The sequence below is a fragment of the Carettochelys insculpta genome, chromosome 12, assembly GCF_033958435.1.
Source record: "Carettochelys insculpta isolate YL-2023 chromosome 12, ASM3395843v1, whole genome shotgun sequence".
NCBI classification, from domain to species: domain Eukaryota; kingdom Metazoa; phylum Chordata; order Testudines; family Carettochelyidae; genus Carettochelys; species Carettochelys insculpta.
This window is the reverse complement of record NC_134148.1, coordinates 43,741,290-43,755,576: the sequence shown is the minus strand read 5'-3', so window position 1 is coordinate 43,755,576 and position 14,287 is coordinate 43,741,290. Positions and strand designations below refer to the sequence as shown.

General features: G+C 54.1%; 1 protein-coding gene across 8 annotated transcripts in view; it reads left to right on the top strand.

Annotated features, from left to right (window-relative positions):
• Positions 1 to 14,287, top strand: part of TLE3 (TLE family member 3, transcriptional corepressor) — a 46,588-nt gene that overhangs the window by 22,886 nt on the left and 9,415 nt on the right. For 5 of the 8 annotated variants that reach the window (XM_075007139.1, XM_075007137.1, XM_075007136.1 and 2 more), the window contains 6 exons: positions 6,859 to 7,063; positions 9,934 to 9,950; positions 12,560 to 12,679; positions 12,923 to 12,973; positions 13,435 to 13,587; positions 14,061 to 14,193. In XM_075007139.1, coding sequence (XP_074863240.1) covers positions 6,859 to 7,063; positions 9,934 to 9,950; positions 12,560 to 12,679; positions 12,923 to 12,973; positions 13,435 to 13,587; positions 14,061 to 14,193 — 679 coding nt within the window. The remainder of the gene's footprint in view (positions 1 to 6,858; positions 7,064 to 9,933; positions 9,951 to 12,559; positions 12,680 to 12,922; positions 12,974 to 13,434; positions 13,588 to 14,060; positions 14,194 to 14,287) is intronic. The other 3 variants (XM_075007138.1, XM_075007135.1, XM_075007140.1) reach the window with 1 other exon arrangement.

Here is a 14,287-nt window from a genome sequence, read left to right as displayed (position 1 = left end):
CCTGTTTTTAAAAAAATGCCACAGATCTCGCTGCCGCAGGGCTTTAGTAGTGCCAGGACAGACGTCCCTTAGTTCTGAGAGCCTTTTTAAAAGTCTTTCATTTCCAAAGGGAGACTTGCGGGGGACAATTCCTAATAACACGGGGGAAAAAAACCCCACACAACTCTGTTCTCTGCTCATATGGCAGCAGTTCTTTCAGACAAGAAACCCCCTCACTGCTCTAGTAGAGAAACAAAACCCACATTTAGATGGAGAACTCAGAAATGTTTTTCCCCTCTTGTGTCGGCAGTGGGCTGTGGTGTGCTTAATCTCTCGAGGAAAGGAAGCTGAGTCTTTTAAGTAATACAAGAAAAGTTTCGAGACACTCTGGTGATCAGTGTTCCCTCTAACTTTTTCCATCCATGGGTGGAATAAATTGTTATATGCACTAAGATGTGCACCAGCGACAGAAGAAACAACACGCTGCTGGCTGGGGGTGGTCTGATAATCAGCCGGCCAGCACCTGAATCTCTCCTGGGCAGCTGCCCATGCGCTCAGCTTACAGGGAATGCAAATGGTGATGGGTGCTATCCAAAACCTTAAGTCAGATAGAGGTTCCAATAATCCCAACTCGAGTCATGTACAATGAATGATCGAATAGTTGAGCACTTCAAGCTAAAGGCTCAGCTCACAATACGTCCCACAAACGGGCCTGATGGGTCTGGGTTTGTGGGAAATAAGAAGCACTGGAAGGTTGGGGTTTAAAAAATTCATTGATTTCGGTAGCCGCTTATGGTGCGTGCTTGTTTGTCAGGCAGCCGGTGGAGTTGTATGTGCCCAGCAGGGCTTGGAGGTGGGTGACAACAGCCTGCAGCCATGGGAAGGGAGCTGGAATCTCAGCAAGTAGAGGAATGATTCAATGGGGTGACACTAAGAACTGCTCTGCCATGCGCTAAGCTGCTGGAAGAAGTGATGGGGGAGCGATCGTGCCGCACGTCTGACTCAGCGGGGCCAAACCCCAGCATGCCCAGTACGGAGTCATTCTCCAGAGGCTGGAGTTGGGCTGGGTGACTGAACGCGTCCCCTGTTCCCACAGGCGGCTGGCCCTTGGTGAATGTTGTAGGCCGCCTGCACAAACTGCTGCCTGCTCGTACCGCCGTAGAGGTACAGCATTGGCCTTGTGCACTACACCCAGGCCCAGGGTCCCCTCGCAGAGAGCGCAGGGGGGACAGCGATGTTTTAGGCTGCAGTTGATGGGGCCAAGGAGAGTAAAACGCAGGTGCGTCATTCCACGTCTCCTGCAGCGTGGGTCCCAGCCAGATGCCAGTGAAGGCAATGGGGAGTTCTGTCATTGTCTTCAGTGCATGTAGGATCAAGCCACTGTGATTCTCTCCTCCGCCCTGACCAGATTGCAGAGGGAGGCACAAGCTTTGCGAGTGGAACTGGTTTTGAAGGACTAGGTTTGCCTCTTGCCTGGCCGAGAAGTTAAGTGGCTGGACTGGGTCGCACTTGCAACGTCCGTTTGGCTCTGAAGCAGGAAGGGGCACCGGGTTTCTGATTGCAGCCCTGGTCAGGCAGTTGCAGATGGGGTCGGGGTGGGGGGATACCCCAGTGAAACGGGCATTCTGTGGAGGAACCCGTCAGGTGCACTGGCCACGGCACGGCTGGGCGTCCCCTGCCCTGGGCTCTGCCTCGCCTCTGGGCTTCTCCATTGCCGCTGAGCCTGGGGCCTCTTGCAGCTTTGAAAGACTGCCCGGCCCTGACCTCCCCACCCCTCCGTGCTAGTTCTGCGCAGAGGCCTAAGCAAGCGATGCTGCATGGGCCGGCAGGCCCCGACCCTCCGACGTTCCGTCAGACAGACATGTACAGGAAGCGACCAGCGTGAAAGGCAATGGGGGGCACTTCCTCGCAGATGGGGCGTGGGGGGCGGAGCGGTTCCTCAGCACAATGGGACTTTCTGCAGGGCTCTGTGGGGCTGAGCTTGGCCGACACCTGGGGGATCAGCGTTCAGCAGCTGTAGAGCTTTGGGAGCTGGTGGGAGGATGGGGGCAGGACGTGATCTGAGGCAAGTTTTCTGTTGTCCGGCTCCTGAGACTCTTCGTGCCCTTGTGCAGCAGCTCAGCTTCTGGGTGGTGGGTGAAGGTTGTGCCTGGCTGGGCGGGGCTCAGGGGGTGGGGTGCACACTGAGCCCTGGGGAAGGCTGTGACACTTGTACAGCTCTGTGCATTCCCTGCAGCCCCTCATGCAGGCAACCTCTGGGAGCAGGGGAGCCCAGACTCTCACTCAGCCTTCGGGGAGCTCTGGAGCCTTGCAGGAGGAGCCTTACAGCCGTTCAGACTAACTGAGGCCCAGGGTTCTCCCTGTAAGCTGAGCGCTTGGACAGCTGCCCCCGAGAGATCCAGGTGCCTCCTCGCTGATTTGAGCAGTGCCCCCAGCGGGCAGCATGTATCAGTGTAGGCAGCACACGGGCCGAGGGGCATATAACAAAATGCGTTCCATCCACGGGTGGAAAAGTTAGAGGACACTCTGATAAGGGCCCTTTGGAAGCCACTTGCCCTCTGCATATTTTTGCTTGTGACACAACGGGCTGGAGCCTCCCTTTGCAGAGGTCACGGCGTTTGAGTAAATAACCCCTGTGCCAAAAGGGGCCCGAACGCCTCCATGAGAGGGAAGCAGGAAATTCGGCCTGCAGCCTCACCTCTCCGGTTTCCCCGCTGTAGAGGGAGAATATGTTGCAAAGGTAAAACAATGCCCTTGTTCCAAGCCCCGGCAGAGCTGAGCTCAGAGCTGCACTGCCAGGAGCCCTCCAGCTGTTGTTGCTTTAAAACAAACTCCTTATGTCGTCTCATGTTGTACAGTCCATGGACCCGCATAAAGTCAAAAGCAGCTACTGACTTCCAGGGAGTTTCTCCCTTTGTTACCTACAAGCAGCCACCAGAAACTGGCCCTGTAACTTCCTTTCCAGCGCTGGCCGCCGGGTCCCCGGCCATGTGGCGAACACTGGCATGCTGCAATTATTCCCTAGTCCTCGCCGCTCCCCCCGGCAGGACACCACACACAGCTGGTGCCTTAGGCTTCTCCTGCAACTGGACCTGGGATCTGCTCCTGAGAGGGGCCCAGTTCTGGAGCAGTTCTCCATGCTGGGACCTGCTGGCAGGGTTTGACAGAAGGACCTGTCTGCCCCCGTCCTCCCGTGTGCCCTGACTTCAGGGCCTTCTTCTGTTGAGTACGTGGTGTCCAGATCCTTCAGGCCTGACTGGCTTGTGTGCTCTGAGACCTTCTTGGGAACTTGGCTGGGGCTGGAGCCCTTAGAGCTTGGAGCGGGTTCTGCCTTGGCCGGCTGGGGGATGTCACAGCAGGGAGGGCCGGGGGGCTCTTTGGAAATGGAAGCTTCGGAGAGATTCCCCTAAACCTCGAAAGGCTGAAATGTTTGTAACAGGTTCAGCGCCTCCTGCTGGTCACTCCAGGAATTCACTCCCCTTCAGCCCTGGAGCGCCCTGCTCTGGCAGCGTCCAGGTGCTCTTTCAGCATGTCCACCGGGTCAGGCCGGGCACGCCTCCTGGACTGCAGCACCCTTCCCCGGGTACGACCCTCTGGCAGTGCCACCTCCCGGGGAGCCCCCTTACCTACCACTCACTCACTGCCCTCCACCATTCTTCACCTTGGCCCTTTGCTGGAGGGCAACCAGCACTCTGAGCTGGCCGCTCATCGCCAGCAAGCAGAGTGGACCTGCTGCCTATTCCTACCCCTGTCTGCCCCTCTGCAGCCCTAATACCACCCCAGGACCCTGTCTCAGACCTCAGCCCGGGAGGTGCCCAGGCCAGATCACCGTTGGCTCCCTCAGCTGTCCCCAGCACTGCTCTGTCCCAGGTGCCTCACCCTCGCGGGCAGCTCGGCCCGTTCCTCTCCAAAGATGGAGAGAGACTGAGCGCCTGCACGTGAGCAGCCCTTCTATATACAGCCCCCCCGGGGCTCTGATTGGCTGCATCATGCCCACCCCTGACTGGCTGCCAGGACAGCCCTTTCCCAGGGCTGTTTTTAACCCTGCTCCAGTGCAGAGCAGCTGCCCCATGGCGATGTTTGTGCCCAGTCTCTCTGCCCTCTCACCAGCGATGGCATTCACCTGCTCCCCTCTTCCCCCCATTAATGGGGGACGCTCAGAGTTTACACACACCATGGTGCTGATGCCAGGCAGCAAGGCCCATGCGGAGGGTCCAGGCTCGGAGGGGGGAAAGGATCGCGCTCCCAGCTGGGCGTGAAGGAAGCCATCCTGCCTGATGGGGGAGCGGCTGCAGGGCTGAAGGAAGGAGCAGGCGTGGTCATGGGCCAGGGGAGCATGCCAGAGCCCTGCTGTGACCGCCTCGTTCCCCTTTCCACCTTGCCAGCCCTGCACCTGCTGCAGATTGCTGCCCCCTTCGCACTGACTCTGCCACCCGGTGCCCTGGAGGGTGCTCTGTCCCCCTCTGTGCTGGGGCCTGTCCTGGGAACACCATGTCCCCGGGTTCCCTTGAGCAGCCGGGCCCTGACTCTGCACAGCCAGACTGTGCCGCCAGCTCCCGTCCAGCCCCTCTGGTGGCAGTGCCTCCAGCAGCCCACTGCTCAGAGCACCAAGAGCAGCCCGCGAGCCAATTTCCATCAGCACGTGGGGTGGGCGCTCAGCCCCGCCCTGCCTCTCCGGTGCAGCCTGGCACCCTTGCTCAAAGCCAGGCCGCCTGTGGGTTAATGCAAGACCAGCTAATGCCACCAGCCAGTGCCTCAGCCGTAACGCTCTGCCTCTCCATTTATGAATGGCGCTGTTGTAAGCAGGACTATTAGTGACTTCCAAAAGTAGCAGCGGCAGTCGGGCTGTATCGTGAGGTCAGAGGGTCACGTTTCGGCCCTTTGCCTGGGAGCGGTTGCTGGTCCCTGGGCTGGGCCTGTAGCAGAGGTGAGCAACACTCTCCCCGTTAGCAAGGTGAGCTTGGAAGCCCTTCCCACCCCACCACCCCCTGCGGCTAACGGCTCCTCTGCTTCCGCAGGCTTTGGGGTGGCGGCTGGGCTGTGACCCGCCTGTGTCCAGCTGGCAAAGAGGCCTGGGCACCAGAGGCCTTGGTGTTGCAATGGCCAGTGGGGCCCCATGCAGGAGCGCTGGGAGGTGTGTCTGTGTACAGGAAGCTGGGAAAACACCGCTGTTGGCTCTTGGTGGCAGTGCCCTCTCCAAACGGGCAGCTCCGTGAGGTCACAGTCCCAGTCAAGCAAACACGGCTACTGCCAGGCTCCCCCCTCACCCCGACCTGGCGGGTTTCCTTTCCCTTCCGCACTCCTCTTATCAGGAGTAACTGGTGCCCTGTCAGCAGCACCGCTTGACAAGCTGCAGCGACAAAGCCTAGGGGGTTAGGGGGGAGGGTGCCTTACTTATGGGAAGAAGTAACCTGTTTTTCTCTCAATCGCTAAACAGAGTTCACAGCACCCGGATCCATGACCCAGCCCCAAGCCAGCTTCCCCTAGCATGGCAGGGCTGGATTGGCCTGTCTGGTCTATTGACTGGGGAGAGTTGCAGTAAATGTGGACATGAGAAATGTGTCAGTTTGGTACACTCGTGTGTGCGTGTGTGTGTGTTTAGAAGAATGTTGCCTCTTACTGGATGCAAAGCTTGTCACCAGAGTTCCTCTATTTTTTTCCATCCATGGGCAGAATAAATTTTATGTGCACCAAGAGCTGCAGATGGGCACCACCCATAGAAACGCAGGCTGCCGACTGTGGGTGCTCTGCTAATCACCTGGCTGGCACCTGAATCTCTCCTGGGTGGCCGCCCAAGCGGTTAGCTTCCAGGGAACGCTCCCATAACTGCGTTCTGTGCTGTGGGCCTTCAGTCAGTGAAGTAGCTGTGTGATGCTCAGGTACTGAACCAGCCTTTGGCATTACCTAGGAGAGCCTGAGTCTGGGGAGTTCATCCCTTCATATCTTAGAACTCTCTACTCGTATTTGAACAGGGCAACGTAGGAAATACGTAGCTTATATGTATCTGTGCTCATGGCTCAGCAGTATGACTGGGCAGGAATTATTGTTTTATCAATGGCAATGGATTAATAACACAGCAAAAGCCCCGATTTAGCTAATAAATCAATTGCACCGTGTTGCACCGCAGCCGACTCAGTCTGCGTATTGCTTTGCTGCCCAGGATGTTTCTTAAACTTCTGAGACCTCGGAACACCGAACGATAATATTTTTTGTGGCACTGCAGTGAAAATCTTAAAAAGTGTTGTCAGACCCCAAAAAACAAAAAACCCAGCAACACAGGCAAGAGGAGCAAAGCGAAGTAATTTAAGCAGGTAGCACAAGCACTGAAGCAGCAGCATTGTATCAGGCTTTAATAAGAGAAAACATAGACCATCCCTGTCAGAGGCTGGCAGCAGCCCTGTGTGTTGTTCACACTCCACCAGCCCTCCCAGGAACGTGGTTTAAGAAACGCTGCTCGAGGCCAAGTCCAAAAAGGGTTTCCAGCTGCTCTTCTTTTTACTGTCACGTGCCTTAGAACTGCTCCCCACCAAGCAGGCTGGTCCCTCCGAGTACTCCCTTGGAGTACGCTGGGTTGCCAGGTCCCCCAGGTGGTGAGGTCTTTCAGGCACGCTTGCTATTGATTCCTGGCTCCTGGGGCTGCAGGTGTAAGCTTCGCCCGGTTCCACGCTTTCCTCCCTTCAGCCCGACTCTTCCTGACGTGCGTTCTTCTTGCAGGCGGAAAAGTGAGGCCTTTTAATCTGGTTTAATATTCGCCCTCCAAGCACTGTAATGTGAGTTCAGGAAGCAGGCTGCACCCCTGCCCGTGACTCCTCCTGATGTCACATGACTGTTTAACATGCGCCATTTCCCACCAATTGCTTACCGCTGATTTTATTGCAGCAGCAACAGCTCCAGGCCCAACACCTCTCTCATGCTGCTCACGGACCCCCCGTTCAGCTGCCTCCTCACCCTTCCGGCCTTCAGCCGCCAGGAATCCCTCCCGTCACCGGGAGTAGCTCAGGACTACTGGCTCTTGGGGCCCTCGGGAGCCAAGCCCACTTGACCGTTAAAGATGAGAAAAACCATCACGACCTGGATCACAGAGGTGAGAATAAAAGGCCTTAAGATGCGTATGGCTACCACCCTCTCCCTTCATCAGCGCCCCTTGGGGCTCTTCAGAAACCCTTGTGAGCCTCTCCTGGGTGACCAGCAGTACTGCAAAAGCACTGATTGGCCCCTGGTTGTTAGAGGAGTTGGAGGAACTGAAGCCAGGCACCCTCTGCTCCTGCGGGAAGTGCCGAGGTAGCAGCCAGTGTCCTAGCCTGGAGACTGCTCATCTCTCTGCTGCTTCCAGAGAGCTCCACACCTTCTTCCCCCCCGAGGGGCCTTGCCCGCATTCTGAGATGTGGGGCCTTGGGTCTTTATCCTGGCAGGACTCCCTGTGCCAGGGAAGCAGGAGACTGTTTCTTCTGTTCCACCTGTGCCTGGTATTGGCGACTCTGGGCTGGCTGTGTAGGCAGGCTAGGTGGTAGGGGACTGAGGGTTTGTTCATTGACCCTCTGACGTGCTTGCATGGAGCAGAGCTCCTTCCAGGCGGTCCCTGGTTCTTCTCCCCTGGGGTTTGGCCGTAATGCATCTGGGCAGCACCGAGGAAAGATGCACTTAAATGTGCGTTGGTGGAGAACACACGCTGGGGTGAATGAATTTGTTTTCCCACCTGTTGCATCAGAAATGTTCAGAACTGGATCAAGGGCATGTGCAGACTTAAGGGTGATGTGCAGAGAGCATGTTAGCTCCCCAGAGCTCAGCACCAGGAGCTAGGCTTCCTGGGGGGGGGGGGGGGGGGGGGGGTTGGGTGGAGGAGTGCAAGGCCAGTTACGAATAGTCCTTCACCCTAGTGCAGCGTGCTGCGGGTGACAGGGCGACCATTTGCCCCTAGGGAGTTTGCTATGTCCCATATGTGTTTAATACTTTAAAAAAAAAAAGAAGCGGGGGAGGAGCTGGCAAAGCTGTTTTGTTACCTCTGCCTTCCAAAGGGTGATGAGAAACGAAACTACACAACACAGGTATCCACGTGGTGCTGTCAGCATAGGCTGTAGTTCGGCTTCATGGTACCTCTGGCATGGCAAAATGCTTCCTGCAGTCGCCTAGCTGAGGGATCGCACAGTGGAAGAGTCAGGCTCGTGTTTCTGTGCGGGCTGCATGCCTCACGCTGGACAGTCGGGGTCTGGGGGGAAAGGGGGTCAGTTTCATAGGGTGGCTCCTGCTCAGCACCAGAAATGTTTGGTTGGGACAGCAGGGCAGCTTCATTTGTTCCACAAAGGGCTGTGGACTTGGCTCTGTGGCAGGTGACGCTGTTTTTAGTTGAGGTCCAGATGCCAGAGAACATAAGAAAAGGCAATCGGTAAAGAGAAGGACATTAAGAACAGTGTTGGGAGCCCATTCAGAAGCATCTGGTGCTCTGGGTTTGACCTGCAGCTGATTGCCCCGGCACTAAGCCAGTGACAAATTAACCCTGTGGGGGCTGATGTTTCCAGAGGGGCTGGGTATTTCTGGTGTGAGGCCAGAGCCCCTAGTGTGGCCTGACTGGCTGATGCAGAACAAACATTCTCTGCAGCTCTCCTTTCATGAGGCTGACGGCAGGTTTCAGAGATCTCCATTGCCTGCAGGTGCCCTTCTCCTCTTACCATCCAGGTTCCGAGTTCAGGCGTCACTTCCCAGCAACTTCGTCCCAATTTAAAGAACAAAACTGTGTTTCAGTTTTTGGGCCCGGAGCCATTTTCTTGGCTCATTTGTAATAGTGAGCAGAGGTGACCTGCTTTTGTAGCAATTTGACCTCCTACTGCTTGATTAGCCTCTACTAATGGTCTGATTTGTGTCTGTATGTTTATATTCAGGCTGGATATTGGAGGCTTAGTTGAGGCCTTTCCTAAACTCATGGCCTCTCTCTCCTTTTGTTGGCTGTAGCCGTGTTTGCGTACTCTCTTTGAGGATCTGAAACACTCAGATTCATTGCTTGTGTCTACCTCCTGAGAGCGTTCCAGGGCATTGACACAGCTATGAGGAAACGCTCCAGCAAGATTTCTCTCTGGCTATGGACACAGCAAGAATTAGGACTTAAAAATGGCTGCCTAAAATGCTTAATGAGTCTAGGAACCAGCACAGTCTCTGTAATTGCAAGAAATCTGCTTGGAAACTTGCACTGGTCTGGAGCTAAACAATGCTCCCGGTCAAAACCATTTTTTAAATAGCTACAGATAAGAGAATCTTTGTAGAACAGAAAATGCCACCGTGAAGCCCAGTGCGAGCCAGGACTGTGCAGGGGGAGTTCCACCCTTCTCTCATCTCTGTTCAAATACCAAGATCTCCAGTCTCTTTCCCTGAGTTGCACCAGCTTTAGGGTCGCTGTGTTGTGCAGCTGCTAACTTCAAGTCCGTTTGTCCAGGGTGGTTTTTCCCCTTTGAAAGCCTTCAGGGAAAAGTTCTTGGACTCTCTTATCAAATGACATTCATTTTTTCGACATGAGTTTAAATGGTCAGGCAACGTAAGAGGAGAATGGACCTATTTATATATAAATTAGGGACTAAACCACATCCCTTTCAAGTGGTGGCACTTATCCTTGTAATTCTACAACGGGGAGGGGTGTGGATGCGTGGGATCTCCTTCTGGATTTATGACTTGGCGTATGTAACTAGTTCAGTTCCTGCCATTTCTCTTTGCATTTCAGTTCATTTCCCCTGGGACTCTGTTTATTTTGCCATATAATTCCCTTAAACAAAAAGGTGGGGGAGGGATCACTGGGCAAGGGAAACAGCCGGTACTGCTGGGAGGGATTGAAGCCTGGGTTCATCACATGGAGGGCAATTGTGCTAAGTTTATTTTCTGTCGAGACCTTTAAGAATTTGTCTTATTTTTGTCTTCTCTTTTTTGTCCTGGCTGGGACCTTGCCTCTGACCCGGGCCGTATTCCTAACAGACCGAGACTCAAATGCAGTAAGTTCTATGATGTCTGCTTTTATCTTGCTTTCTGATCACTGTGCTCTTTTAATTTATCTCTTGTTTTTAAAAGCAGGCTTCCGGGTTTGGACGCTCAAGTGATCTCTGTTTGACCAAAAGGAGAAAAAAAAAAAAAAGGAAAGCCATGCGGGTGGTGCTTGCTAAAATAGCCTTTTTTGTTTGACTCTGTGTTCCGCTTCAGTTCTGCTGAAGTAAACATTAGGCAAACGCGCATTGTGCTGCCGGTGTGCTTTCTGTATGCCAGTTATGAGATTTGGTTTAAATCTTTTTGATTGCTGCACAGCTTTAAGATGCTGTTTCAATTGAATAAGCTTTGTGAATGAGCGCAGTCAAGTCTGCAGGGATAAAACTCCTTCAGCGATTAGGAAAGCTATTTTATTCCTGATCACTGTTCTATTATCTTGGGTCACCTAATCTGTTGGGATGGCTTTGGCTATTACATTGTGTTAAGTAGGACTTGGAAGGTCAAGCAGTTAACTAACCATCTAAATAGCAATGGCTGTCTGGCAATTGTCGCCTCTAGCAGCTTTTTTTTTTTTTTTTTTTTTTTGTTAATTCTTGTCTTGACTTGGTTGCCTCTTACAGGACACTCTGGTGTTAAGCAAGAAGGTGGGGGGGAAGTGATTCCAGTCAATTGTTTTGCATAGACAGAAACTAGCACAAGCCTGCCTGGCTCCTTTTTTTCTTTGTTAAAGGCCAGTCTGCCCTCCTCCCTTGGTCCCCTCTAGCCCTATCCCCACCCCCACGTACCCTTGCTGTGGGCCTTATCTCAAGGTACACAATGCTTCTGGTTCAAAAGAAAAGCTGTCCAGACAAAAACCAGTTGACCAAAATCACTTTGCACTGATTTCCTGTCATCCCTGCAGTGCTGGAACCACAAGTTGGCCCACTGGGAGTCCAGGGCAGATGGAAGTAAAAGCACCAGTTAAGAGGGGGTGGAGGGGAGGGGAGGGGAGGGTGAGCTTGGCTGCTTGGTAAGGTTGTAGGCGGGTTTTTGTGCCAAAGATACAAATGTTTGGGGTGCTGTATATTTTTTACTGGAAAAACGTTCCCGTTGGGGGTTTAATGTGAACTATAAGCAGCGCTGGCCTCATTCATCTTTCCTGGCCCAAGCAATAAAAAAAAAAATTAGTTTCTTGGCGGCGCGCCAACAAACAGCTGAATGGATCGATGCCTTTAAATGCTTGACATGATTCTCTGGTAGCTGCGAGCTTTTTCAGCATGACTGCCTGAGAAGAAAGGCCCTGGTGTTATCCAAAGCTGCTTATTGGCTACTGAGGAGAAACACGAACTGCTTCAGTTCTCCCTTTCAGAGGCAAAAGAAAAGGAAGCAGAGGAGCTTGAAAACATTTCTCTGTCGCATGGGGCAGCAGGCCCAGGCCCTCTGCTAGGAAATGAAATGGCGGTAATTTCGGCTGCTGCTTGTAGAAGCTAATTGACTTGTGCCTGTAAGAGACTGTCATCGGTTTGCACTGCGGTAGTGAAGGCTGAGCGGCTGGTTGTTTCCATGCTAAATTCTGTTCTCCAAAGGTGGGGATGCTCTGCCATTTTTCCTCTTAGCTAACACCTGGCATGCAAGGGGCCTTGTTGGAGGAGCAGATTTACAGTCTGTTTTCTGAGATTGGCTGCAGGTGCTTGTTGGAAAGCCAAAACAAAGGCCACCAACCTGCACCTCCCTGACTATGCGAACATCTGTACATCACACCCGGGTTTATTTTAAACATCGTTTCTGCGTGCCTTATGGCTTGGCAGAGATCAGTTGCCAACATGGTCCAGTTGCAATGGATATAAAACCGTTTCAGTATAGCCTGTTGACTCCTCACCATTTGCCTTCTAATAAAGCCAGCAGACGACATCCTGGCTCCGCCAAAGTCCAGGAGAATTCTGTCCCCGATTTAGTGGGAACCAGACTTTCACCCAGAATGCGGAACTTCAGCAGTAGGGCTCTGGAAACCCATTAGCAAGTCAGTAACCTTGTACACATATTGAATATGGACCATACTGGGGCTGCTAGCCAGGGGACTGTTACTCATGTACTGGCATGTTTGAGGCAATTAATTTCCTAGTGCCAGCTAGTTTTTTGTGAGGTTCTGCCTCACTCCCCCAAAAACCAACACAAACAAAACCACCATGTGTTTGTCGCATTTTCCTTCAGTCAGCTGCAGAAGCTGCCTTGGACAAATAAGGCTGCCATTTTTCTTTTTAAATTTTAATCTTAGAACCCTATAACTGGAAGGGACCTTCAGAGATCATTGAGTCCAATCACCTCAGGTGTGACTTGCCCAGACATCTCTCAGTGGCTAGTGACACTGGTACCCTTCACTCTCTCTGCTCCGAATTCCACCCATTGTCCTGTGGCTTGCATTTTGCAGGGCTCTGAGAAGAACACCAAAGGGTCGTTTTTATTTATGTACCACTTTGCTGGGAAATGGTTCAGGGTCTGCCCTTGAGGATTCCGAGGAGGGTTGAGCTGTGTTTTAAAACCGAACACTTCTGAAATCCGACTTGTGTTTGAAAAGTGAGAGCCCACGCAGCGTAAAGCTGAACGCCCTCTTGGGTTTTTCTTTTTTCTCCTGTGATTCCAGAATAATTCTGTCTCGCCATCAGAGAGCCTGCGAGCTAGTGAGAAACACAGGAGTTCCACAGACTACGGCATCGAGGCCAAGAAGCGCAAGGCAGAGGAAAAGGACAGCATGAGCCGCTATGTAAGTCCCAGGAGTGTTCTCGTAACACTTGTGTGTCTCCAGACAATCCGGTCGTGCGCGAGAAGAGTGGCCCGCCAGTCAGGGGCTTCTTTAGAGTCGTTTTGGCTGCCCTGTCCACAGGTGCCCAAGTCCCATAGGCTTTGAGGGAGCTCTAGGCTCCAGAATCCCCTGGGTGCTCTGGGGAGTTGTCCCCCCCCGTGGGTCAGCTCCTCTGGCGACAGCCTGACGCACTGTGTGTTTCAGGACAGCGACGGTGACAAGAGCGATGACCTGGTGGTCGATGTCTCCAACGAGGTGAGCGTGGATGACGGCGTTCTGCAAGGCCGCTGCCTTCACCCTTTGCTAATGCTGACGGGAGCGTGGGGGGAGCTGAGTCAGGAGACCTGGCGCACAGGCCCTGTGCCTCGAACCATGGCCTGCTGATTGGTCACTGCTGTCCGTGCGCCTGTGGCGTAGACCCAGTTGCTACGCATTGGATTGAGGGCCCCACCTGACCTAGATCTTTTCACGTGGGCCACTGCTTCCCTCACCGGCTTTTCACTAGCGTTCAGAAGCGAGAGGCCCTGCCAGGCCACCTCCCCGTTAAACGTTCCCTCTGGGGGCCACTGGACCCTTCCCGATGTGTCAGCGACGGCAGCAAGTGAAACGAAGCTCGGCATGGCCATGGCCCTCCCGCATGCTTAGAACACCGACAAGCTTGAAAGCTTTTCCCTCCTCCGCCACGCAGCCGGTGCTAAGTGCTGTTCTGTCTTTAGGATCCTGCGACTCCCCGTGTTAGCCCAGCCCACTCGCCTCCCGAGAACGGGATAGACAAAGCCCGAGGGCTGAAGAAGGATGCTCCCAACAGCCCCGCCTCCGTTGCCTCGTCCGGCAGTACGCCTTCCTCGAAGACGAAGGACCTGGGCCATGTAGGTGGATTGGCGCCGTGTACACAGCAGCCAGGCGCTGGCGGGAGGGCTGGGGCTGTCCCTGCTGTTGGCATTGCCTGGTCCTGTGAGGTATGGGGCTGGTCTCTCAACCTCTTGGGCGGTCTTCCCCAGGGGATGTTGCATTCTTAGCTCGAGCTTGCTGGCCTGAGGTGAAACCCCAGTCAGGACATGGCTGCATGTCTTCATCACATGAGACTGCCTTTAACGTGCCCTTATGAACTCATGGGACTCCAGCACCCTACCTTGTCCTCACTGGGCTTGCCCTTCAAGTCAGCGAGCTCCAGCCAGGAACGCACCTTTCCTTCATCCCAGGGAGGCCGAGGTGGTTCAGGAGCTCACCACGGCTGTGGTCTGGAGGCAGGGCAGCAAGGTGCAGTGAGAGATGAGGGGTCTCTTCCCACTAAGCTCTGAACTAATCCCATCTCTGCTCGGGTGTTCTCGTTCCTGGCCAGAACGACAAATCGTCAACGCCTGGGCTCAAGTCGAACACTCCTACGCCGAGGAATGAAGCCCCAACTCCGGGGACGAGTACCACTCCAGGCCTTCGGCCTATGCCGGGCAAACCAGCCGGCATGGACCCATTGGGTATGTCTCTGGGAGTGGCCAGCTTGTTGGAGGAGGGGCCGGGGTTGGCTCTGTGACTGCAACCCCTGATTCTGCTGCCCTGTAAATGCCAGTG